Source organism: Trachemys scripta, chromosome 1 (genome assembly GCF_013100865.1).
Source record: "Trachemys scripta elegans isolate TJP31775 chromosome 1, CAS_Tse_1.0, whole genome shotgun sequence".
In the NCBI taxonomy this organism is placed as follows: domain Eukaryota; kingdom Metazoa; phylum Chordata; order Testudines; family Emydidae; genus Trachemys; species Trachemys scripta.
This window is the reverse complement of record NC_048298.1, coordinates 252,720,501-252,747,526: the sequence shown is the minus strand read 5'-3', so window position 1 is coordinate 252,747,526 and position 27,026 is coordinate 252,720,501. Positions and strand designations below refer to the sequence as shown.

The following is a 27,026-nucleotide window of genomic DNA, read 5'->3' as shown; positions in this document are numbered from 1 at the left end:
GACTGTCACGTGACACAGAGGTGGCGGGGGACCCGTGCCGCTGCACCGGGGATGGGGCGGCTGCTGTGGCTGCTGTGCCTGGCCGTGGGCAGCAGCCGCTGGTGGCTGCGGGGCGCCCAGGGGAAGACGCTGCGGGGCCGCTTCTCCAGCGCGGGGGGCGGGGCGCAGCCGGCGGCGCGGTTCCAGTTCCACGGTAGGTGCCCGCCGCCGCTCCGGGCGCGGGTGGGAGCCGGATACACCGGCGGCTCCGCAACCCGTGTGTGGAGGCCCCGCCCCTGTCACCATAGCTGGGCTGGGTGGTGTCCCCGAGCCCAGGGCTGCCCGCGGGTGGAGCCGGCCGCACACGCGTGCCCGGAGCCTGCCAGGAGCCGGAGGGGGCCTGCAACAGGTTTGGAAGGGCGACTAGGGAATGTCCGCACTATAGTGGCTGCAGCCCGAGCGTGGGCGCTCCCCACAGCGCGGGAACGGGGGTTTCATCGCTGTAGTTAACCCTTGCCCCCCTTTGAGAGGCAGCAGCTGGATCAAAGGAAATATTCTTCCATTGACCAGACTGTGTTGACAGGGTGGGTTAAGTCGAGGTAACTATGTTGCACAGGGCATGACATTTTTAATAGCTCTGAGCATTGTAGCTAGATCAACCTAAGTTTTAGGTATAGAGCAGGCCTTGGAGGTAAACCTGAGGGTATGTCTACGCTGTAATTTAAAAACCTGCTGACTCTGGCTAAGGAACTGTTTAATTGCAGTATAGATGTTTGGGCTTGGGCTGCAGCCGGAACTCTGGGATCCTCCCACCTTGCAGGCCCTAGAGCTTGAGCCCAAATGTCTACACCACAATTAAACAGCCCCTTAGCCAGAATCCTGTAAGCCTGAGTGAGATGGCAAGGGTTTTTGATGTCAGTGGACCCATACCTGAAGAGGCCTTTCAGTAATCTAATTTACCTCTGCCAGTGCCCAAATATCCTAATAGATTATATAGTGATGAAAGCACATTAAGAATTAGATACTGTTATCAGTCTGCCTCAGTGACTTTGCACAGGCAATCACTATCACTATCCATTTTACAGATGGGGAAAGTGGGACGCACTGAGGGGTAGCGACTTGTCCAAAGCCACATAGCAAGCCAGTGGCAGAGCCAAGAGCTTTATGAGCTTTGGCTACAAAAGAGTTGCTATGTAATAATACTTTTTTTTTAAAAATTATCTTGAAGGTATTTTGCATTATGTTTGCTTAATTTTAATAATAACTCAGATTATATGTTAAATCACTAAATAGTAACTAGAATGATACTTAATACTCTACGTTCCTCAATCAGAAAGTTTCAAGGAGCCTTATAGCTTTCTCCACTTACTATATGTACGTGCCCTTAACATGTCAGGATGTTTCCCAGAAAATGCCTCTTCTGCAAACACCTCTGTACAGGTTATCAGTTATTAATAATAATGTTATAAAACAATTTTAAAGTCTTTTATTGGGACATGTTTATGAAAGGTCTAATTATGCAGATGAAGAATTATTAGCCTGCACAATAGACATTCATAGTGCTTTACAGATAGCTAAGTCACTATCCCTGTCACCAAGTTATACCACGTGAGACCGCTATCCTGCAACTGACTCTGTGGTGAACCCCTGCTCATGTGCAGAGCCCTATTGAAGTCAATGGGAGTCCACTTGCTCAGAGCCGGTTGCCGGATTAGTGCCAATTAGATACGAGCGTAAGAGATAATACTCAAGAGGTGGAAAAGAGGTGGGAGTCTTTAGAGTTTAAAAGCAAAATAATGCCAACATAAGTTTGAAGACATTTATATCTTTGCCATTTGTATTGTTTTGACTTACTCTGACTAGAATTCTCGATTCTAAGAATTTTTTTTTTTAAGAATGGGGGTATGTATTATATTTAATGTAAAGACCACATGATGGTGTGGAATAAATGGATTTACTGGCATGAGTTGGGGATATCTGATTTATTCACAAGTGATGAAATATTGAGTGATGCAAGTTATCCTCAAACAAATACAACTTTTTCACCAGGCCACATATTTGCAGTGTATATCTACACGCACCCCATGTTACTGACTAACTTCTAGAAGTTCTTTTTAAAAAAAAAATGGTGCTGTTTTGTATTTATTTCTATTTCTATTTAAGTATCTTAGTTCTCATCAGTTCTGCTGTACAGCAGACGATAAAATAATCGTGATTTTAAAGGTTAGTATCTCAAGCCCTTCCAGATTTAGAATCAAGTGCTACATTCCATAGGGAAGCTTGGAACCTGTTCTTTCTAGCCCAAAGGATCTTTAACCAGTCACTAGTACAAAACTGAATAGAACAATTCCTGGACCTTGGACAGATGTAAATTGGGAGGAGAGGGGGAGACAATGATCTGAAAGGCCTTTTTTTTTTTTTTTTTTTTTTTTAGTTGTTTAAAGTATAACATAAATGTATGTTTATGTTACTGAGGTCAGAGTTAGGATTTTGTGCAAGTTAAGATCATGAGAATGGTGTTCAATGCAGAGTAGTTGGCTGGGCTTGCAAAGGTTTTGTATTCAATTTGACAGCCTGTCGGTCTAATGTAATAACTTTCAAACACCACTCGCAATTAGTTACAAAATTTCAGGGAATGTTCTAGGCATCAATGGCCATTACTCCCTCCAATTTCCCTGCCAGCTCTTTAGCACAGTCACCACCTCAAACACCTCTGCAGTTGGCAGTAGAACAAACAACAGGTTGATGGCACCCTTTAACACGTTCCCGCATAACAGTACCCCATCTTGTCTCTGCCTATCCTCCCAGTAGAGTGCAACATGTTGACACGCTGGATAACTTAGCACTCAGACAGAAAGAAGAGTTGCGGGGGAGGGGCCAGGGAGGCATGCACACAGCCCCTGGTGTAGGAGGGGGAATGGGGGTTACAAAGAGTCTCTTCCTGTGAGGGGTATGGAGGTCATGGGGAAGTAGAAATTGGGGTGCACTCAGAGCTGCTGGGTGTGGGGTAAGGGATAGGAGAATGGGGATCCATCCTGGTATGGGAGGAGGTGAGATTGGAGGGCACACTGAAACCTGCTCAGGAGGGAGATGCGAGAGAGTTGCAGGGTGCCCCTGAAACAAAGGGGAATGGGTAGGGTTACAATATTTAAAAAATAAAAAAAGAGGACACTCCACGGGGCCCTGGCCCCACCCCTTTCCCACCCCCGCCCCGCCCCAACTCCACCCCTTCCCCAAAGTCCCCGCCCTAACTCCCCCTCCTCCCTCCCAGCCACATGAAAAGGGCTGCCCGAGCACTGCCGGCTTCACGGTTTGCCGGGCAGCCCCCAGACCCTGCACCCCCGGCCGGCGCTTCCCCAGCACAGCTGGAGCCCGGGAGGGGAAGCACCCAGTTGGGGGCGCAGGGTCTGGAGGCTGCCCAGCAAACCGTGAAGCTGGTAGCGCTCGGGCTTCGGGCAGCCCCCTTGCCTCTGGACCCTGCGCCCCCGGCTGGGCACTTCCCCTCCCGGGCTCCGGCTGCTCTGCTCCTCCCTGATTCTTTGGCTCTGTTTAAGAGCCGAGCTGCCCGAGCGTTCTGGCTTCGGGCAGCCCCCTTGCCTCCGGACCCTGTGCCACCGGAGCAGAGCAGCTGGAGCCCGGGAGGGGAAGTGCCCGGCCGGCGGCTCAGGGTCCGGAGGCAAAGGGGCTGCCCAAAGCTGGTAGCGCTCGGGTAGCTCCGCTCTTAACCAGAGCTGAAGAGTCAACAGAGGAGCAGAGCAGCGGCGGGAGGGGAAGTGCCCGGACGGTATTTTCCCGGACATGTTCGGCTTTTTGGCAGTTCCCCCCGGACGGGGGTTTGATTACCAAAAAGCCGGACATGTCCGGGGAAAAACCGGACGTATGATAACCCTAGGAATGGGAGGATAGCACACAGGGAGCATGTGGAGGGATGGAATACAGGGATGCATGCATTCCACTCCTGGTGTATACAGTAAGTTTGACCTACAGATAGTACAAAGTGTGCGACTCCCAGTCCCTAGTTAACCTCAATGACTGTATGACTAGTCAGTCGGTATGCTAAGAAGGTTGGCTGGAGCTAGAGGAAATCACTTCCTCCAGCTTAATCATAGAATCATAGAATATCAAGGTTGGAAGGGACCACAGGAGGTCATCTAGTCCAACCTGCTGCTCAAAGCAGGATCAATTCCCAACTAAATCATTCCACCCAGGGCTTTGTCAAGCCTGACCTTAAAAACCTCTAAGGAAGGAGATTCCACCACCTCCCTAGGTAACCCATTCCAGTGCTTCACCACCCGCCTAGTGAAAAAGGTTTTCCTAATATCCAACCTAAACCTCCCCCACTGCAACTTGAGACCATTACTCCTTGTTCTGGGAGAGAAGCTACAAGAGAGACTGAGGGGTCAATACTGGTCCTAGGGGCTGGGTTGTTGGACTGTGAGGTCTCCGCTCTCTGGAGAGGGTGTGATATAGGAACTGCCCCTCAAGAGTATGACTAGGGATTCCAGACCAGGGGCAGTGACTGGACCATGCTTATGTTCTGGTGATCTAAAGCACACATGACCCAATGAAGTGAACACCCTTACAGTAGTCTGGAGAGTGACCAAGAGTGGTCCATCTGAATCTGTGACATGCATTAAAAAGGTACTGCTATAGCTGTCTAGGTACTCTTCCAGTTTTATCTGTGTGATCTGCATAAGACATGTAGTTGATTTTATTTTTTTAAATATCAAGGTGACCATGCTGTTCTGTATATCAGAATCAACAATGTAGCAGCAGCTGTTGAAAAAGAGGCCAGACTTCACCTTTTTCAAGCACAGGAATGGCTAAAGCTGCAGGACAGCACCCAAGATCACAGCTGTGGAGAGAAACTGTCCAAAGCTCAGCTGACAGGTGAGTTTATTCTTTTTTTTTTTTTACCTTGAAGTCAGCGTTCATGAATTTATCCGAAACACATACACTTAAAAGGTCTCATTGAAATCAGTAAGGTTTTTGTTATCAGCTTAAGTTGAACCAGAACGGTCCCTTCAGTATTTTTTTGTTTAATTACAAAGAGATGTAGTTGGTTTGCTTGTGTCTTTTTTGGAGGATTTTTTATTTTACAAATGATGTCTCGTTAAACAGCTGGGATACTAATATTCCTTGACAAACCAAGTAGTGAAACATTTTAAGGTAGGTAATTTTATATCAAGTCTCATTATAACCCAATGCTTTCATTTGCTTAGAATTTTGAAAAATACTAGTATTTGGCTGAAATTTTCCAAATGTGGGCTCAGCCTGGAGATTATTCCCATTTCACGATAGTGTAAGATTGTTATTGAGTCTGCAGAAAATCTTAACAGAAGACCTTAACAAAGTGCAGTCTCCAAGCCAGTTTGCAGAATAAAATGGGTCTGGGGGTGAGGGCAGGAATTAGTTCTTCAAATGCAGTTGGGTGTGTGTTTGGGGGGGGGTGTTAGTCTCTTTGTTGGAACAGGAGAAAACAGGTTTTATAAACAAATAATTGCAATAGACTTCACTAATTATAAATACATTTAAGAAATGTTAAGAGGTTTCAGTCATAGTAAGAACTTGTTTGTAAGGTGAGTATAATGTGTTGTTAGAGCGTAAGGCATCCATAAGGGTAAGATTTTATCTGAACTTCCCCCCTCCATATTTTCTTTCACACCTCCTCGTACAATAATTTTACCATTTCTCATGTCCTTTTGTAAGTTACATCTCTCTAAAATTAATTCAAGACTGAATTGTGCTGTCTCATTCTACAAAGTTTGTTTAATATTAATTTCCTTTTACCATTTAATTCTGAAGTTAACTATTCATCATTGAATCTCTAATTCAAGTGTTGTTAATATTTAAGCTGATAATTATACCAGCATAGAATATGCATGCTGTGTTGTGTTTTGTTTCTAGAAGAATAATTCAATTTTGTTAAGAGGTTCTTTTCCCCTATCCCTGTAGAAAACGGCATTGTTCAAAGACAGGAAAACAAAATTAAAAGGCCAGTGTCACTTTTATGGAAGCATGAATCTGTCAGCCTTTGATGTACAAAACATTGAAGACCCTCATAAAATTCAGTTTCAAAGAAGTGTTAATCAAGATAATGCTTAATTTGTGTACTGATCTAAGTAAAAAAAGTGTAAATGGTAGAATGGCCAAACAATAGAGCGTTCAATAGCTCTGATTAATTATTTAATTGAAAGATACAGATACTAAAAGCATTATTTTGTGCCATTTATTGAGTATAACATTAGACATTCTAATTGAAGCAAGCATAAAATTTCCTTTTCAAATTAAGCAGATATTAGAGACTTCATTCATCAGTATCTTATGTGAATGCAGCTCTATTTTCATATGTTTCCCTTAGGCAACCAAGAGACCACAATTTATAGGGTAAATAAGTGACCTCTTAGCATGTGGTCAGAATAGAACCTTAACACAATCTGACTGTGATGCTGCTTCTAAGGCTACCGTGTTCTGAAAACAGTTGCCTTTGTATCAGCTGTTACCATTACCTATGGTTGGTTGATGGGACATAGATAACACTAGAATAATACATGCTTAAAAGAGCTACATGACACAAATTGCATTTATTACATGTGGTGGTGTTAGTTCAGTATATGGTCCCCCGTGGTACTCAGTGCTGGTTGCTTCAATGGAACCTGGAATGTGTTTCTTCCTGAATCCAACTGCTGATCGCTTTGAAGGTGAAGGGAAAATAGGCCTTTAAACTATATCCCAGGTAAAGTAATTTAATTACAGCTATTCATAGTGGGTTTCATAAAGGGAATTAGACTCTCTAAGTTGTTTGTCTCAAATATCCTGGGGCAGTGTGTACTACAGGGGATTTTTATTTAATTTAAGATTTATTTATTTTTAATTCGCAAGTTTGCTTGTCTTCCAACTTAGACTGCTCTCTTTGTATTTTGTGAAAGGGTAGAAAGGTACTTGCGTGACCTCTATACTCTAAATTAGGTTATAAATTTGTCACTTCTTTCATTTCTCCTTTTCCATCAGTCATTGTCTTTTTAATCCATAATAGGGATTTCACCCCACATTGCTAGTTGTTTAGTCATCTTTTAATTGCTAGTTTGTCTCCAAAATAGCTTCAGAGAACAAATACTAATTGCTTTGTAGCACTGAACGCTTGAAAAGCGATCCCACAAAAATAATTCAAGTGTAGAACAAGAACCTTCTATTTCAACAATAATCTGTATTTCTGTCAGAGACCAGTAAAACTCTCAACACAAGTGATTTTTTTTTTCTCCCCCTCTGTACCCAGTCACACCATTCTTGTCAAGGAAAAGAAATAGATGGATAAAAACAATTGCATGTACAACACAAAAAGGCTGTTTAGGAGCAGTTAATGAAAATATTGCTTCAATGTGGCTATGATTATTAACTGAAATGTTAGCTACATAAGGGGACAGAGTCAGCATAGGCACATGACTTTTCATTCATGACTTACACAGTAATGCTCTAGTTGCCCCTATTTCCATTTTTCTCTGTTCCCTTTTAGTCTTGCTTCCCCGCCCCAAACTCCAGCCCATCTACAAGTTGCATTCAACAGAATCTGCAGGAAACCCTACAAAGATGAATACCAGGTATATATAACTTTTTCACAAGAGGCATATTGTATAGTTCTTCTAAATAACTTAAAAATACCAGAAAACTGCCAAGAAGTTGCTCAGTGGTATCACAACAGCTTTCTGTTACAGTACAGTAATCTAAAGACTTGTGACTCAGAAAGTTCTCATGATCATTGACACTGCTGCCACCTTTCTTTTCAGATGTAACAGTTCAGGGCCAAACTGTGCTTCCTAATCTCTTATGTATCTTTTTTTAAGTGTAGTGCAATTTGAAAGCAGCTACATTTTTGGAGAAAATGGTCTCATTCCTCAGACCCAGTTCCACCTGCTGAGTGAAACCCACTCCTTCCTTAGCATAGGAGAAAGGGAAGGAGGTGCCAAAGTAGACAGTACTGCACTAGATCTTCAGAATTTACAGCCACTGGCTGTGGATAGAGTGCTGTCAAGGGCTTTTTTCATCCCCCAGCCAGCCCAAGATTAGAGAGGCTAAAAGATGGATGAGTGCGTATGCTCCAAACACTTCCTAAATTGCATCAAGTTTAAACTCAGCAAAAATGAAGATTTAGCCCAGAGTCTTTCTTCATACAGTTTTATAGTATGCTTCAAAGTAGAGACTGTTCATTTTTGGAGTTCAGTTATAATGTATAGAAATATGATTGATGCTCTAGAATTAAATAGGTACATGACGCGGGAACTCCTTAGTGCCAAATGGCGAAGGCCACAAAAGTGTTTAGGGTTGTACAGGGCTCCACTGCATAATAGTTCCCAGAGAGTTGGCATGTAAGGTATATACCGAGAGCCAGTTGCCCACTGGTTGTCATCGTAATTGCAAAATGTATGTACAGATAATATTTAAAGAGCTATGTATCTATACTGAAATGTATGTCCTTAAGGTCTTGGAGTTAAGGCAGGTCACCAGAAGATGACATCTCTTGGAAATGTTCTCTTCAGACAGGAGATAACAAATGCTTATCTCCCTGTATGGCCGTTTGTATATTTGCATACTAAACCAGGTGCAAATTAAGAGATTGTGAAATCTGAGAGAAGGAGGGGGGAGAGAGAGAGAAAATAAAAAGAAACTATAGAGGAAGAAACAAACAGCAGGGGAGTGTCCTGTTCATGAGTAAAGACAAAGGATTGGTCTGATATATCTGGAAATGCAAAGAGACACACTGAATTCTTCAGGTAGGAGGCAAACTGACTGTGTCCATCTCATGAAATAAGGGTAACAGCCAGTCTGGCTGTAAAGTACTGCAAGGTTTTTTGTTGAGCAATACAATGCAAGATGTGAGAGTATCTTGTTAATTAAATCTAGGCTCTAGAATGCATGTTTGATTTTATTTTATATATAACCATTTGTCTCCAATAATAATTATTGTTATTACTTGAATTTCCAGGGTTTGTTAAATAAAAGTTTATACTTAATTTCATATAAACATAACTTAGTGCTGTGCGTTAAGCAAAGCGGTGATCTGAGGTGGAACTGGCAAGCTGGGATGTATTGTTTCTTTGGAAACAGTAAATCTCTGAACACGGTGAGCATCCAGTGGACTAGAGGCTGGACACTCCATGGAGATGCTTAGAGCAGTGGTTCTCAAGCTTTTGTATTGGTATCCCCTTTCACATAGCAAGCCTCTGTGTGCAACCCCCCCTTATAAATTAAAAATACTTTTTTATATATTTAACACTATTATAAATGCTGGAGGAAAAGCGGGGTTTGAGGTGGAGGCTGACAGCTCATGACCTCCATGTAATAACCTCGTGATCCACTGAGGAGTCCTGATCCCCAGTTTGAGAACCCCTTGCTTAGACAGTTCAAGGGTTGGGATGTGCAAATTGCTAACCACATCAGGGCCTGCAAAACCTTAAGGGAAGTGCCTGTGTTGCCCAATGTCGGTAGAGTTGGGGAGCTGACCCTTGGTAGACACAGAGAAAGCTTCCTCATGCTAAGGGCAGGTAGTAGCGAGGTGCCTCTCAACCCTGGGTTCCCCAGAGAAGCATCACAGTGTATTGTAACTCTTCTGAGATATTACATTAAATGCTTACTTCATTCTTTGTTTCTTTTTAAAGTGCCTATGAATCTCACAGAGCAAAATCTGACAGTGACCCAGATTCCATATCCAGAAACGTGGTATGTGTTTTATGTAGACAAGTTTACCTGCGAGGAGAATTATGAAAATTCTGAATCCGAGGATATTCAATTTGAAATGGTGTTACTAAACCCAGATGCAGAAGGGAATCCATTAGATCACTTTAGCGCAGGGGAATCGGGTAAGATTTTTTTTCTTGAAATTAGATCAATAAGATAAGGATCTGATCATCAAATAAATCAGTGCTCTCTGTGTTCAAAAAAGTGTGTATTTGGAGAAATGGATGGCTAAGCCTTTCACTTTTAGGACTATACTTCCTCAGAGAGTAGGTAATCCTGATGAATTTTTCTAACACGAACCTTTCTAGATCTTTAACCTAATTATCCAACTCTGATCTAATCAGAGAAATAGATTAAAAGGGTAACATCGAACAGTCAGCTTGTCCATTGTTTATCTTGATACAACTGGGATCTGCTACAGCATATTGAAGTTTTATGTTACTGTGTTACAAAGTAGTTGTATTGTAATCCAAGGTGGGCCTTTTAGAAGTGGTAAAAAAAAAAAAAAGATTTATTTAATGTTTATCTTCAAAGTGCTTTACATACATGAATTCTCAGCTCCCCAAAATGGGATTGGCCTTGGTCAGTTATATACCTTTAAGAGAGTACTTCATTTGTTACATTCTCATTTGTTCCATATTTAACAATCCTGATAATCTAATTCACCATATACTTTATTCATTTGACAAGGTTAGTTCTTTAGGTACATTTATGGGTTTTATCTCTTAGTGTCAAGGATAGAACTGTCCTAGAATTAACAGGTTCACAATAAAGATTAAAGCTTTTTGAAAATTTTGGGGAGCTTTATTGCTTGTTTAGTTTTGAACTTTTCACCAACAATGTAGACTGCAGGAACAAGTGAAACATCAGGCTAGCACTAAAATCAGTAATATGTTGCATTACGTTCTATAATGGGTACCTTTGGGCTTGGACTCAGAATCATTCTATATAGATTTTTTTCATTGTACCCTATTAATAATTTCATAATACTAGTATAGTATGGAATTTAGTGTATTAAAATTTGTTGTATTGTTTCAGTCGATTGTTTGGCTGCCTTGTGACAAATCATCATGGTAGGCCTGTTGTCAACTTAAACTTGATCTCATTTCTCCCCATACACACACTCATCACGCAGGCTCAAAACCTCATTGTCATCTTTGACTCCTCTTTTCCCCCTGATTATTCTTCCCCATATCCAGGCTGTCACCAAATCATGTCAGTTCTTCCTGTACATCACTTCACTTCAAAAATCTATACTTTCTCTCTCTAGAATGCACCTGTCCAAACCTTGGTCCTCTTCTCCCTGCTTCTTGTTTTAGTCACTTTCAATCTGTCCAAAGCCCTGTTGCTAAACTCTGTACTTCACGGATCTCTCTGTGGCATTCGGCTCTTCATTTCCATTTATAGGCTTATTCTTGCCTTTCACATTAAGGCTTGTAGTGCCTAAGTGGGATTTGAGCATGGAATTCCCTTGGGCTTCTTCTGCATCTGCACACTTATATCCCCTAAAGTGTTCCCATTACCATTCTCACTCTGTGTGTGCTTGTAAAGCCTCATTCCTGCTTCCTGGTTTTGTAACCTTCATCCACTTTGTCTTCATGCCTTATTCCATGCCTTCCATCCTTTATGCTTGGAATTTGCTCCCTCCTCCTTGTGCATCGTACACCTGGTCTACATGCAGTTTTTGTATTGATATAACATCTGGGTAAAAAAAAATCACACTCTTAATCAAAAGAGTTATATCAATACAACCCACCCACGCCCCCGAGTGGATGCAGTTATATTGGTACAAAGAAGCTATATTGGCTAAGGCACCATTAGTGTCTTAAGTGTCCGCACTGTGGGGGTTGTACCACTGAACTACATCAATATAGTTACAGCAGTGCAACTTATATTTAGACAAGCCCATGCACTAAATCTTTCCTTAAAAACATTGTGACTGCTTCCAAGAATTAGACATGAGTGTGTATACATATGCAAAATACCTACACTACAGGCTGAAACTTCAGCCCTCATTGTGTGAATGATGAATGGTTTGGTCTTTGAGCCATTGCACAGAATGGTGGCAGTCATCCCATCATGGAGTAGTCTGATGATGGAAATGAATTTCTGTGGACAGCCAAACCTACACAGCACCTTTCATAGGCATCACAATTGATAGAGCCAAAGGCCTTGGTTAGGTGGATGAATACCATGAACATTCCTGGTGTTGCTCTTTGCACTTCTCCTAAATCTGTCATGCCACGAAGATCATGTCGGTTGTGCCTCAGGATGGCCTGAAGCCACACTCTGATTCGGGGAGGAGTTCCTTGGCAAGGGGGAGGAGGCAGTTTAGTAGGATCTGGACAAGGATCTTCCCTGCGATGCAGATGAGGGCAGTACCTCTGTAATTCACACACAAAGATTTGTCCCCTTTTTTGAATATTGTAACCATGTTGACATTGTTAAAATCAGATAGAATTTCTTTGCAGGTCCAGGTTTTGTCAAGGATTTGGCAAAGTTTGTGCTGGAGCATTGTTCCACCAGGCTTTAAAAACCTCAGTTGGGATGCTGTCTGGACCTGGTGCCTTGTGGGTTTTTTTGTCTGGGTGATGGCACGCCAGACTTCCTCAGAAGATGGAGGATCGACAAGGTGTTGCATTGCTGAGCGTTGTGGAATAAACTCGATGGTGTCTTCAGAGACCATGGATTTGCAGTTTAGTAGGCTCTCAAAGTGCTCCTTCCAGCATTGTTTAATGGTTGCATCCTCCTTGAAGAGGGTGGAGCTATCCTGGGAACATAAGGGGGTTGGGCCTTTGAAGGTTGGCCCATATATAGCTTTTGTTGCTTTTGAAAGAAAACTTCTCATGTCATCCTGATCTACGAAATCCTGGATCTCAGAGGCCTTGTTTTTGATATCACATAGTCTCCTTTGGACTTCGGCTTTGAGCAAGTGATAGTCCTAGTAATTCTTTAAGAAATATTCAAGATTTATGGTACAAATCCAGAATGCACTGTGTGAACTTTCTGCCAATGAAATTTCAGTTAAGTATGTCTAAATCATCAAGGACCGAATAAAGTAAAGATTCCCCCTATAGCTAGGACCCCAGCTTCTAAAGCCATACAATTATGGCAGTCCCATCTTTCATTTAAAAAATACAAATTTCCAGCCTTCAAGTTTGCAAAGAAAAGCTTGAAAAAGTGACCCAAGCATAGCAGATGCAGGGATATGAACTGCCTTAGATATCTCAATGAAGAGTTAACTCCAGGGCCCACTACCTTGGGAGCAGGGCCGGCTCCAGGCACCAGCTTAACAAGCAGGTGCTTGGGGCGGCCAAGGGAGAGGGGCGGCACCTGCGGCAATTCGGGGGCGGCAGGTCCCTCACTCCCTCTAGGAGCGAAGAACCTGCCGCTGAACTGCCGCTGCCGATCGCGGCTTTTTTTTTTTTTTCCAATTGCAGCCGGCGATTGCGATTGCGGCTTTTTTTTTTTTTTTTGCTTGGGGCAGCAGAAATGCTGGAGCCGGCCCTGCTTGGGAGGCCCCAGCAACACAACTCTAATAGGAGAATATGTTACAGAAAAAGAAGAGTGCAGTGAGCCTGGCATGCCCTCCCACGCCCTTCCACCCACTAATAGATTTAGCCCAGCAGCTGAGCTAAGTACTGGTTGTCCTCTTGCTACTCCCAGAGCGGGGGGGGGGGGGGGGGGGAGTGTGTTGGGAGGGGGGAAGGGGCCCTGTGCACCTGCCTCTGAGAGGAGGGGAACCCCCATGTCATGGTGTTTCTAGGGTTCCTGATTGCATTAATCCAACCTGTAAATCAGTTTGTATGAAATTTTCGATTTCAGTGGAGCTATTTATGCAGTAAGGAGCAGCTCAGCGCAATAAAAGTGGTAGAATCTGGTAAAATATACATATTTTCCCTATAAAATAAAGAACTATGAAGAAAGAAGAGAAATGGATAATCTAGATAGGAGAAACAGAAGGGTCTATTTAAATAAGGCTCATAATGAATATCTCCTTATTAGCTTCTTAACAATTGAGGTTTAAGGAGACTATCGTTCCATCCTCCCTGTGTATGTCCATCATTGACCACCTTCAATCTTAATCTCTAGCAAATGTTCATACTTCATCCAACACAGATTCCCTTCTTTGGTTGATAGACATGGAACACGCATGCTTGTTCTAGATTTCCTATCCCATTTAACTAGCTGGTTGGAAATTCTGTGACAGAACGGTTTTCCATCAGAGAATGCAGATTGTTGAAATCAAAATGTTCTATGGAGATGGTCCAGTTTCAACAAAAGTCTGATAGAAACCAGGTAGATTTTCACTGGAAACATGTCGGTTTCCTGCCAGCTCACCCATCCAGCTCGTTGGCAGCCTGCCTGGCTTGCTGAGGAGAAACCACGAGCCTGATTTCCCCCTGACTGGTTCCCAAGCTTGAGGCTCCTTAGCAGCTTGGGCTCCCAGGGTCTGTGGCTCCAGGGCAGCCAATCTGGCGAACTGCACCTTAGCCAGGGACCCCAGAACTTTCCCTTTCACTCAGAATTTTGAAACTTTTGGTTTTCATTCCAAATTGGAACAAAACCAGATTTCAGAATATCAAAAGCTTCCCCAGAATGGAATTACCTTTCTTCACACAGCTCTGCCTTTAACTTGTCTGTTGGACACAGGTGCTATCTGGGCTAACCATACTTCATTTTATGTGGTGTAAGAGTGACACCCAGTGGTTAGACAGGCTTACCTCAAATGTGTATTGGATGTCTCTCCTCATCTCAGATCCTCTCTTTGAAAGTTTAAACTTTAACCTATTTATTGTAGATGTTCCTGACTACCCATTGAGCTAGGCTATTGTTTACTTTATAGGTAGGAAGGATTAGATTTTTATTGGTAAATATTGGTAAATCTCGACTTCACTATAGACACACATGACCAAAACAATTCCAGCGATGATAATAGAAATTTACAGATAGGCAAAGTAAGAAAAAATTGGCTGAGAATTTATTAGCATTTGATTTAAGGATATTTACTTTGTATGTTTTGACATGTGCTGCTGACAATTTGTGTTTTAATGGTTGTAAAGATTTAACTTTTTGAATCTCAACTGTCATTAAATAATTGTCTGACGCCCCAATAATTTTGTGCAACTGTGAAAATTTAAATTGATAAACATAAAAAAGGCTTAAAAGTTGACATAGTTATCTGTTAAAGTTATAAAAAAAATCAAATTCTGCCAAGCCTATTTATAGGAAACTATTTAAGATTTTTCCAATAATTCTTACATATGTTTGCATTTTTTTAAAGATAAATTGTTTACAGAATGCCTCTTTATATTCAAGATAGGTATTTTTGCTGGACAAAGACTTACAGGTCAAATAATGACCAGCCACCTTAAAGAACTAAACTGACACATGAAGATTTTTTTCTTCTATTACTATGTGGGAAGGATAAGAGAAAGTAGTTGAATGCTAATCCATCTCTACTACCACTTTTGTGTTACTATGTATTAACTACTACATAATTTACTCTTACTACAAGACAAGCAATATTATCTTAAGTAGTACTTGTTATGTGCCATAATTCACTTTATTAAATTAAACTGCATTTCTTCTCTTCCCAGGATTACATGAATTCTTTTTCCTACTTGTCCTGGCATACTTTGTAGCTGCTTGCATATATGCTCAATCACTATGGCAAACTCTTAAGAAAGGTGGACCTATGCATACTGTCTTAAAGGTGCTATCAACAGTATTATTGTTTCAGGCTGGCTCAGCATTTGCCAACTACCTGCATTTCTCAAGGTAACTTTACTTACTTGTCTTTCCATTTTCAAATTCCCTTAAATGAGGAAGGAGGCAGCTGTAGAGCTCAGTAAGGCTAAAGGTCATGATGGTCACGATCTGTGTTCCCTCTTAGCTGCGTGATTGGGTGGTTGTCCAGGAGTGATTCACGTGCCACGCACTTGATTAGCAGAGCCGCGCACATCCAGCAGCATGTGTTCAGGTGCTCCTCCCCCCCATTGCTTTGCTGCCACATTGCTCCTGCAGCTGCTCCGGGAACCCTCCTGCTGGTTGTGCAGAGCGGGATGGGGGGAGGGGAGTGCTGATGTCAGGGTGTCCCCCTCCCCCCGCCCCGTACCCCATCTCCACAGAGCAGGGGGGAGGGGACAGCCTGGCTCAGGACTTTGAGCAGGAGAGAGCTGCTGCAGTCTGAGGTCTGAACGAGCCTTCCGGGCAGTGAGTGCCTTAAAGAGACAGTGCATGACATCTCTCAGAAACTTCCCCAGCAGCCAGCACACACACTGTGACACTCACTCACACACACACACACACACACACACACACACACACACACACACACACACTCATCTCCCAACACATACTTGTATTATTGTTGTTGTTACTTCTTGGTACTTTCTGCAATGCGCACGTATTCTCTGTAATTTTATTCTTTCAAAGTGTGTTATTTTAGTTTTTTGACTGGTCTATGCATTTCATAATTTTTATTTCTCCTACACTTACATTTAATTATTTGAGTAGTGAGTTCTAAAATGCCTAACCTGTCTTGGCTGGAGTAATTATCCCTATGGTAACCTTTTAAAAAAATATATATAGGTTTTTCGTTTCAACTGGTGGCGCACATCCGCACATACCTTGGTGCACATAACAAAATTTATTTTGCACATGGATGGAAAAAAATTAGAGGGAACATTGGTCATGACAAAACTTGTAGGGTTGACTTGTTAAAACTATTTAGTTACTTAGCTGTATCTCTAAGAAGGAAGAGATATTTAATACTGACTAATTTAGACCATTTATTATCTACTGTTTTTTTATTAGTTACGCTAAAGATGGAATAGGGGCACCTTTTATGGGAAGTCTGGCAGAATGTGAGTATGCTTAAGAAAACTTACTTTGTTCAACATGTTTATGCAGAGTAATGTAGAGAAATAATCTGTTAAAGCATATTAACCAATGCTAACATTTAGAGCCAGATTTTGATCTCAGATATATATCACTACTTTATTTTAAATATATGAAACGCAACTATTTATTTGAAAATAGTGGCTTTTTTCTGGGTATTTTTAAGAGTTATGTCATTAAGGGCATTCTTAAATCACACCTAAAACCTAACCTTACTATCATTTAAGCATATACCTTTTACTTAAACAAATATTCCCATTTAAGTCTAGGGGACTATCATATGAATAAGGTTATCCACATGCTGAAGCATTTTGCTGGATCAAATTGTTAGTATGTGTTTTCTTGAGTACTAATACATTTTAAAAATTTATATCCATTTTATGGAAGCTGCACGTCTATATATAGAATTGATTTTAAATGGGAAATGATGTATTTTATGGCACAAGTATTTTAAGATTAGAGCTGTGCCAAAAAATTACCCTAAGACTCAGTATTAGCACAAAGCAGCTTTCTTGATTTCATCTAGCTTTGCTGAATGTCTAACTGGAACTAAAACACCCTAGAGCATCCTGTCCCAACATGCACTAGTTATGTATAATCTTGGCTGGCTTCTTCACAGGCTACCGCTGTTTTGGTTGTTCTGAAGTTCTGGTTAGAAATATAGAGGGGTTCTTTCCAAGATAATACATTGCCTTTCTACTTGACTGAAACTTTCCAAGAAACTGGCACTCAGGTGCAACATGCAGTGTAAGAACCTAAATAGCAAAGTATTTCCTCACAAGTTGTCACAAATCCTGTCCTGCTGTTCTGGACTTCCACAGACCTCTGACAGCTGAATTGGATGTCCTTTGGAATCCTTTTGGGAGCTCTAGTACAGCCCATGATCCTGCGCTCACTTTACTCAATGACTGTTAAATCACTTATTTGCATGATCTTGTATCTTAAAATAGAGGGCTTGAGAAAATTTGTCAGACACCTACTGGCTGGAGGAGTAAACCTAGCTAACCACAGGTACATACAACAGACAAGAGAGGAACTCCACCAGTGAGGCTCATGGGCAAAAGCTAGCTGAGAAGCCCTGACCTCCCATCTACCCATTTGTTTAATATAAATCCCAGCACCTTCCCCATTCTAGAGTGCAGTCTCTGGACCTTACTGAGGGGCTCCCTAACAGCTAGTAAGTGTCAGACATTTTTAAACCAGTGAGACTACTTGTATTACTGACTGATCACCTGTGGGAGTAAGGATCATAATCTGGCCTTTAGGAAGGAAATCATACATACTGTATTAATAAGTGATTATGTTTGCTGAAAACTGAATAAAGGATTTGAAGTTGTGTGATGAAATGATGCAAATATAATTTTAGGCTCATGTCACCTTCATAGAATATTAACACTTACTAGTACACACCTGATAAAGTAGAACCCATAGTTTTGTCGCCAGGAGTCTTATATCCAGATAAAATAATCTAATTACAATGTGTTCAGGATGAAGGTTTAGAAGGTTTTATACTGGATCCCACTTTCTGACCCATTCAGTGAGCAGAAATCTGACAGCTGTTGATCGGGTTGTCATTAAGTTATGGAAATTCCTGTAGATAAAGTTCCATTTCATTAAACAGCAGGGATTCAATTTCTATGCAAAATAAAGGAGTCTTTGATTATTGCACTACTTTGGTAAGTGTGATTGTTTTATAAATCAATGTGTATGAAAGTGTTTGTTTTTAGCTTTAAGGGTGACAGATATTTTCTTCTCTGCCACTGTGACATGGCATATAATTTTGCACACTGACTCTCATTAGCCAACAGAAACAGTATCCTGAGAATCCATAATACTTGCAGTTGGAATTAACAGCCTCTTGGTGGCAGCTGGCCCCACAGTAACTTACATTAATTCTTTGTTTTGGACAGTTGACCTAGTGAATCCTCACTGACTGTGCATCAGCCATGTGATTAAACCCTTTCTTTGGCCCCAGAGGTGAGGTTAGATGGAGTATATGAACCTACTGCAAACTTCTTTGAGGAGGCCACTGCTGTGCGCTTTCCTGTATAAGTTGGTTTGCTATGTACTGTGGTTTTAGATTCTTTCCTTGGGATAGTATTTACAGTGCAGCCCCCATCAGGTCTTCATATCCTCTAATTCAAGGGGGTAGCTTATTCTCCTTGCTTTAAGAATAGTTTAATCTAAAAGGTGTTTTGGCTCTGAGACTTTTTCTCCCTATTCCTTTCTTTTTATGATAGTTTCCAAGGGAAGCAGGAGGGCAGAATGAAAGGATAGAAATATGGAAGATTTCTTATTGATGCAACCACAGCTTGGGATGGATAATACCAAGTGTAGGTTGCAGGAGTGCAACAATCTCTTCTAGCTCTTACTGCTCTCAAAGCAGATTATTATTGTTATTTATTATTATTATTTTATGTAAGGGGTCAAATCCTGGCTATACTGAAATCAGTGGCAAAACTCACATTGACTTCAGTAGGGCCAGGGTTTCACTCCAGATATCTGGTTCTGACGCTATCCCAGTATCTTTCTACAACATCTCTTACCACCTAAGGGCCTGCTTCTTCAACAGTTTTAAGCATGTAACTTCACTCACATGAATAGTTCCATTGACTTCAAGCACTGTGAGCAGTCAGCAGATCCTTTTAAATTTAGGCAGCTTCTGAATGTGAGACTCAAACAGTGATTTTTCTGGATATTGAACAGCCTGATGAGAGAAATGGATGATGAAGAAAGCAGGTAAATTTCATACCAGCTGAGCCTGTGCATGGCTCTATACTGAACTTTGGTACTACTGTGGAATAGACGTTTTAAAAATCTCGTCAAACAGTAAGAGAACCTTATTGGTCTCAACCAAATTACACAAGTTATCAAAGGGGACAAAAATAATATGATTGTATCCAAGAATCCACTTCATCTGTTTCCTTTTTTCCACAATTCATTAAGACACATTGAGCTACCAGGAGAGTTTATTCAGCTCTCAGTCTGGTATTCCACACACACAACTGCCACAGATCATTTCGCAGTTTCTACCTCTGAGCTGTGATTAAAAGAGAATCTGTTTAACCTCTTCCCTACTAACAAGCTATGGACATCTTTAAGAAGGATAGAATAGTCACTTTTCTTATTCTTCTAGATTTTTCAGACTGTTTTGTTTTCAGTCATCTCCCTGTTTTTGATTTTTGTCTGCCATGGCAGATGAATGCCATATCTACAGCCAAATACTGATGGCATAATGAAGTTGATAATGCCACTCTACAGAATAGCTGTCAGAGCTTGTTCCTGAAGCAGTTGACTCAGTATGGTAGCCTTGATTTCAAATAACCAAAATCATTCATCTTCCCTCCTCACCTACAAGCCTGGGAAGCTAATATTATTTTGCTCAGATAAATGTGGTTTTATGATTTTAAAGATAGAACTTAGTACATCTTTATTAAAATGGCCTGAAAATAATTTTTAAATAAGCAAAATGAGCACTCCAAATACCAGAATCATTAAGGGTCAATAAACTACCTTTAATGCCATATAAATCTCAGGCACAGTATCTTGGGTCTTAATTATTTAACATCCATGCTTTGCTAATATTGCTAAATATCAAGGAAATACTCTGACCACCATTTAACATAAATATAATCCCTTGAGTGGGTATATAGCCTATAACATTTCAAAGACTTTTTTTGTGTGTGAAAAGTACTTATATTTGTTTGTGATACAGAAATAATGCCTAAAAACATTGTGAAGTTCAAAGTTTGTTTGTCTTTTGAGTCTTTCATAATAAGTTTACTCAGTTTATTAAAACTAGAGCGCTAATTGATCTAGCAAAGCTACACCAGCACTGTCAGAAACTCAATCCAAGAGCTGGAAGTCAAGCAGTGTTCTTTCTGGATGGTTCATTTGGTGCTGGTGGTAATAAATGTGTGACTGGAATATAGTTAGTAATCCATCTTCCTCTCCCCTAGCAGTAGCACCCCTGGAAGGCTAATAGGAGTTAAAGGTTGTAAAAGAAAAAAAAACTCCCTTCACTGGAGTAAGCAGATATGACAGCACACAAGGATCAGAGTTGCTGATTAAGAAGGTGCTTGTACACATAGCCATCAGGTGAGGCCAAGCAGGGGCAAAAATATGGACAACCTCCCACAGTGAAATTAGTAAAATGAAAGTTTATTTAAATTCCAAAGTTAAACCAGTTAAGCAAGGACTAACACTCCAAATTAAGTGTTGGTCAGGGTTAGTCACAAGCCAAGTTAGTAAACCCTAGTCACTTTGGTTATTCTGTAAACCACTCAGAAACAAAAACCTCTCAAGTTTTTCCTCAAGGCCTGGACACAACTTTCCCACTCACCAGCTGGTCAAGCCACTTTTATAAAATGAGCCATTTCACCAGCCAGTAGAAGACCTCAGACCTTGCAAATCCAGTTTCCTCTGACTCTGGAAAGAGTATCTTCTGTTTCGTAGAGAAGCCCCTTCTGAAAACATGACTGCTCCACCTTTGTAATCTTCTTGATTACGTACTATAGTTGGAGCCTCCCCCACCCCCACCAGGTTTGACCATGGCAGTAGGTTCCAAAGGATAGGTTCTTTTCATTTCCTGTCTCCAGGGCCAACCACTCACCCCTTTCTTCCCTGGCCCAATATGGGGTTTGTAAACTTCATCACAGTGCCATGGGACATAGTAATTTTTCCAATCATACCTGCATTTTAAATATGAATGGTCAGAGTTTGTCCTCACTTCCACCAGTGAATTGGAATCCGTATTTAGAGAGTAGAATTTGTCCTAAATGTGGGTTTTTTTTGTTCAGGTTGATGTATTGTTCCTTAAGAAAGATACAGCTTAACTTAAAGAAATTACACTGCAGGAATCTGATCTTGGAAACAAAAGTCCTGCTGGGTAAATAAGGGAACCCATTCTAATACATTTTGTATTTGCAGGGTAAAGACATACTTAGTAATTGATATATAGACTTCAGTTTTAGTTTCCTGACCTTACAAACAGATTCATGAAGGTGGATGCTTGAGCCCGGGTCTTGACTTCAGTGGGATTCTGCATGTATATAATCATCTGCCTGCTTGGAGCTAATTGCACGATTGGGACCTTAGTAAGGGAATGTTGATAATGATGTAATTCACAATTGATTAAATAAAATTTCACATAGAGAATTATCCACAGCATGAAAATCATATATTCAGACAGTCTCAAAGTCCATAGTGTTTAATTAAGAGTGAAAATTATATTGAGAAGTGTCCATTTTACAGTAGCTGATTTACCATACAGTTGCCACTTTACTCTGTTTTTTCTGCTAGAGAAAGGAATTGCCATTATGTTGTTGTGACTACATTAACTTTCTTTGATTCCCACTAGTGTGTGACATAGTCTGTCAGATACAAATGCTGTACCTATTGCTGAGTTTGTGTATGGGTTGGATGATAGGCAGAATGAAGAAATCTCAAAGCAGACCCCTTCAGTGGGATTCCACTCCAGCGTCCACTGGCATTGCTGTAGTAGTTGTTGTAACCCAGGTTTGTATTTGTGTTGACTTTTCTTGCTGTACTGTACACAAACTGTAGTACTGTTACCTGAGCAGCTGCTAGTAATAACTTTGGAAGAAGTGTATTGATAAGTATGACAGAACTGGGCACATCCCATTTCAATATTTTATGGCTTTGGTGAACGAACATGAAGACCTTCAATCCTGTTTAAACACTTGAGCATATAAAATAACAAAAAAGCAAAAGAGTATGTAACAGGTGATAACACATCCACTATCGTTTACTGCTTAGCGCCCTCAATACAGGATCTGAGATTAGGGTATCTAGTGGTCTTTCAGATCCATCTAGGAGAATTCTTGAGCTGTTTGGATGCAGAATTGGTCCTGCAAATATAAAAATGGTCTAGGACATACACTGAAATGAGTTGAAGTAATGTAATTAAATAAAGCCAATTTAGAGTAGCAAATAAATCATTAACATTATAGTAAATTTTATCTTATTGGGGTGCCTAAAAAAATAATTAAAAATAGAGAAGAAAGAATCTGAGCAGCACAGAGAAGTGGAGGACCAGAGTGAAACTAGAGACAGTAATGAAGGAAAGTAATGTTGCCGGCATATGGCTGCTGGTATTGGAAGGGAGCCAGAAGTGGACTGGCACAAGATTTTTGGTCATCTTTGTAACTAGTACTAGTCCCAAACAGAAATTAAATGGAGCCTTGGAACTCTCTTAATAGTAGTTGATGTTCTCTGCTAAGTATGAGCCTGAACCAAAGTCCACAGAAATCAATTGGGAGTCTTCCCATTGGTTTCAATGGACTGTGGCTCAGACCCTAAGTCACAGAAGAAGGTGCTGGAGAGAGCATACTAATTCAGGCAGGAGAGGATATCAGTTTTTGAGAGCTAGTGCCTATAGGCCTAATTCTGCTCCTATTGAAGTCAATTGGCAAAACTCCCACTTTAGTGGAAGCAGGATTGTGGTTCTCCATCAGGTTCCTCTCAAAGGAGAAAATGGAATTTAGCTGCAGCTTTGCTGCTCTAGGTCACTACATTATTTGACATTTTAAATGCGTAAATTTTTCAAAAAATGAGGGAAGTCAAGAATCAGACTCCTTCCCTGCCAGCAGACGTGTCAGTTGTACTTAATGTGTTTATTGGTGGTACCAAAGGAACAGTTCGAGCTCTGTTGCTTTTGGTAGCATGGCAGTTTCAGGCAAGAAGACAGAACCAGGGCTCTTGTGCTGATAGCTGGCATCATGGTCCTATCATAAATAGAGTTAGTTATGTGAAGGAATGTAACATGTAGGCACCGTATTTACTCTAAATGTACTTTATTGTTTTGCAGAGTATTTTACTAATTTGGGAGCAGTTTGAAGATACTAATCACCACAGCTACCATTCACACCACAGTTTAGCAAGTGGACTTCTTATTGGGCTAAGAGTTTGCCTATCTCTGTCATTGGCCTGTGGTCTCTACCAGATCATCAGAGTGGAGAGAAGTACACTCAAAAGGGAATTCTATATCACCTTTGCCAAAGTAGGGATCACATCTGGAAAACTAATCCCTTTCTTTGTAAATATTCTTCTGGTATGCTATTGACTGGACTATGCTTTACCTCCATGGGAGAGTTAATGATTAAGTATTTGATTTGATTAAATAAATTGTATTCTTTCAGTGTACACTGAGTAGTTAAATTTGATCTGATAAGCATAAAGTGTGACCTAAAGCATAAAGTGTGGTTTTCATTCTGTTGATTGACTGCAGAACAATGGATATTCAAGATGGAAACCTGGAAACATGTAAACGTAATCCCCCTAATTGTCATATCTATCTTCTGTACTGACACATCAAAGTAAATGATATAAAATGCCATTATTCTCTTTCAGGGCTGCATCCTGTGGTTTTTGTGCCACCCGGGTCTTGCAACCATTTCTGTGCTATTTAGAGACTATCAAAGAGAAAAGGTATGTATGGATAAGATAAAAACAATGTGAGATTTGATTAGAAATTCTGCATAAGCTGCAGAGGAGCTATTCCTTCTGTTGGGTTTTCTTTTATTAGAAAATGTATGTTCCAAGGCCTTTACATTCCCAAAGTAACCCATGGAGTTTTAGCCATACCACTCTCACTGCACAAATAGGAATCATGTGGCTGAAACTCTGCATGCCTTATAAAATGTAAAGGTAATCGTTTGTAGGAAGAAGCAGGAGATGCTTGCTAAGGTAAAGCAAAAAGTGGTTCTAGTAAAAACCAACTTTTGTCTTTTTGCCAACTTTGTTTTAAAAAATCTCTGGGGAGGCTTTTAGGCTAATTCTTAAAAAAAAAAAAAAAAATCTTTAAGTGGCTAAGGAGATCAGGAAAACCACAGCTGAACTGTATTCTTTGGATAAAAAGATGTTCTCCAAATGTGTAATTCAGTTTGTAAAGTCTTAATAATGAAAAACAAAGATGGATTTATTTGGCTTTCTTGTTGCTTTAATATGCTGGGAGCTAGGGAGGTAGTGTGTGGAGCCTGCCACGCTCAGATAAAATGCACCATCATTCTCAGGTGGGTGAGTACATCATTCCAGAGTACAGTTCTCTCATTCCTTACAGTTAATGCAGTGAATATATGAGTGTGCAAATATTTTCTGAGACTGGATCATTATGTATATAGAAACTATGCTACTAAAAATATAGAAGAAATGTAGCCCATAATTTACTTTTAGGGCTTTTATTCCTATAGCTGCGTTAGTCAGGACATTAGTTTTCTTTTGCTGGCTGAAAACCTTGATGCCGGGGGGTTTTCAGCTCTCTTGAGATAGGATTCCGTGCAGTGCTTTGTGATATGTAGAGATCTGGCAGGACACTGTAGGAGGATTTCTGCTCTTGGGGTACTAGAGAAGTTTGATCACTGTGCTTGAGCAACTACAGTTCTGAAACTCTGAAGATTTAACAGTGTTTGCCTTTTAATTCAAAATATAGAAAAATATGTGCTCAGTGAATGTCATATTCAGTTGAGAAAAACAGGTATTTAAAAAAGATGTCCTGTACATTTATATAGAACTTCCTCAAAGTGCCTACACATGCAAGTAAACTTTCACACCACCCTTGTGAGCTGGGTAACTATTATCATGCACGTCATTTACAGATGGAGAAACTGAGACTAAAAGGCCTTGCCTACACTAGAAATATGACCAATAAATCACCACCATTGCAGCTCCATGGATGGAGGCTGTTCTGCAGACAGGGCTCATTTTGCTGCTGTGTCATCTAAGGGCTACTAGATTCACAAGGGGGACTTAGGTGTGGAAATGCTCAGTGTTGATCTGTAGTTATTCACACACTCCCTCTCTAGCCCAATGACTCTGTAAATATTTCACACAAAGTGGAACAGCTTCAGATGAAGAGATTGAGAGATGCACCCCAGAAAACCCTCCTATAACCAAGTGGTTAGGGCATTCATTTGGGAGGTGGCAGAGCTAGGTTCAAGTCCTTGCTCTGAATCCGGCAGAGGAGGGATTTGAATCCAGGCTTCCCACATCTTGGGTGAGTGCTCTAAACACTGGACTACAGAGTATAAGGGGGTGTGGCCATAGCAATAGTGGCATCTCCTCCAACCATCGTTGCATGTTAGACATGCTAAGAGCATATTGACCAGACTTGGCCCAGCTGGAGAGTTGGCCCTGCCTCTTGAGAATCCCACCAAGATTTTTATGTGAGGGAGGCTCCAAGTACTTCAGCGGTGTCAGGACTTCAGTGGCTTTGTGCATGACCACTGGCAGAATTTTAGTGCCTCATGGACCTTATCGGTGGAAATGGAGACACCTATGGGATTAGGCAGCAACTGAGCAGTGGTTTTGTGAATGCCAGTGGTGCCTAAATGTCGGATTTAGGCACCCAAGTCTCTCTTGTGAATCCAGCCCTTAGTCGTGGTGAACTACAAGACTGAGCTTTCCAAGAGCAGACACAGGCAGAGAGGTTATGTGACTTGTCCAGGGCTACTCACTGAGGTAGTGTAGATCCAAAATTACTAGTCAAGAGTTCCTGGATCCCAGACCCCTGCTCAAACCCTTTGTAACTGTTGCAGGAGCAAAAGATGTGCAGTAAGCTTCATTGTGCTTATAAAAATAAAGTCAACTGATTTATTTTATTCTTTTTTTCAAAGCATTCACTTTCTCTTTCCCCCACTCCTTTTTCGTCTTCAGGTTATTACCATAGGTGTTATCCTCTGCCAGTCCGTCTCCATCGTTATCCTCTACAGACTTTTTCTGTCTCATAGTCTATATTGGGAAGTATCTTCTCTGTCATCAGTGACATTGCCACTGACCGTGGCATCTGGACATAAAAGTCGACATTACTTCTGAGATATATTTAGGAAAGAATACAGTGCAATAATGACCCAAATACAGCTATTTTCATCACGTCAGTGTGCTACAACAGTTTCCCTGGAAAAACTGAATCATAAAATCAGAGCACATCACTGATCCTGGATCTGAACAAGTCCCCAAATTAGGTACATTGGTTGATTTTAAAAATAAAACTGGTGGTATGAAAATATATTTAAAATCTGAATGTTTGAATAGAGATTGTTTTTGTGGTGCATGCGGTGCTGTGTTGTATGACAGCAAAGGAGGACAAATCTAACCTTTCCCATTCATAGCCACAGTGTTTTCACTCTAAGAACTCCATGACTTTGTATCAATATTAAGTTTGAAGGCCTAGAAGAATCCAGTCCTTTAAATGGCTATGAGCTCAAACAAGTCAGGAATAAGCCAGTTATGAAATCAGAGTAATACACGGAATAAACGTTTGCTTTTCTTTTTATTCTGTAAAGAAAATACTTAAAAGAAAATTTTGTGCTTAAATTTAAAGGACTTGAAAAACAAAATTGCTCCAGAAACAATTGTAAAATGTTTACAGCTAGCTGTGCAGTAAGCTTTCTTTC

General features: G+C 40.9%; 1 protein-coding gene across 2 annotated transcripts; it reads left to right on the top strand.

Moving 5' to 3' along the window:
- The first annotated feature begins 2 nt into the window (after window positions 1-2).
- Window positions 3-26,652, top strand: GPR180 (G protein-coupled receptor 180). 2 transcript variants are annotated; one of them, XM_034758267.1, is made up of 10 exons: window positions 3-193; window positions 4,711-4,869; window positions 7,493-7,577; window positions 9,633-9,693; window positions 15,455-15,492; window positions 16,531-16,580; window positions 21,974-22,131; window positions 23,444-23,635; window positions 23,986-24,063; window positions 26,287-26,652. In XM_034758267.1, the coding sequence occupies exons 1-10, from the start codon at window positions 52-54 to the stop codon at window positions 26,443-26,445; spliced, it is 1,122 nt and encodes a 373-aa protein (XP_034614158.1). In that variant the 5' UTR covers window positions 3-51; the 3' UTR covers window positions 26,446-26,652. The 2 variants fall into 2 exon arrangements, with proteins under 2 accessions (XP_034614158.1, XP_034614157.1); XM_034758266.1 differs by lacking the exon at window positions 7,493-7,577 and having other exon boundaries at window positions 6-193; window positions 9,633-9,833; window positions 15,312-15,492.
- The last annotated feature ends 374 nt before the right edge of the window (window positions 26,653-27,026 follow it).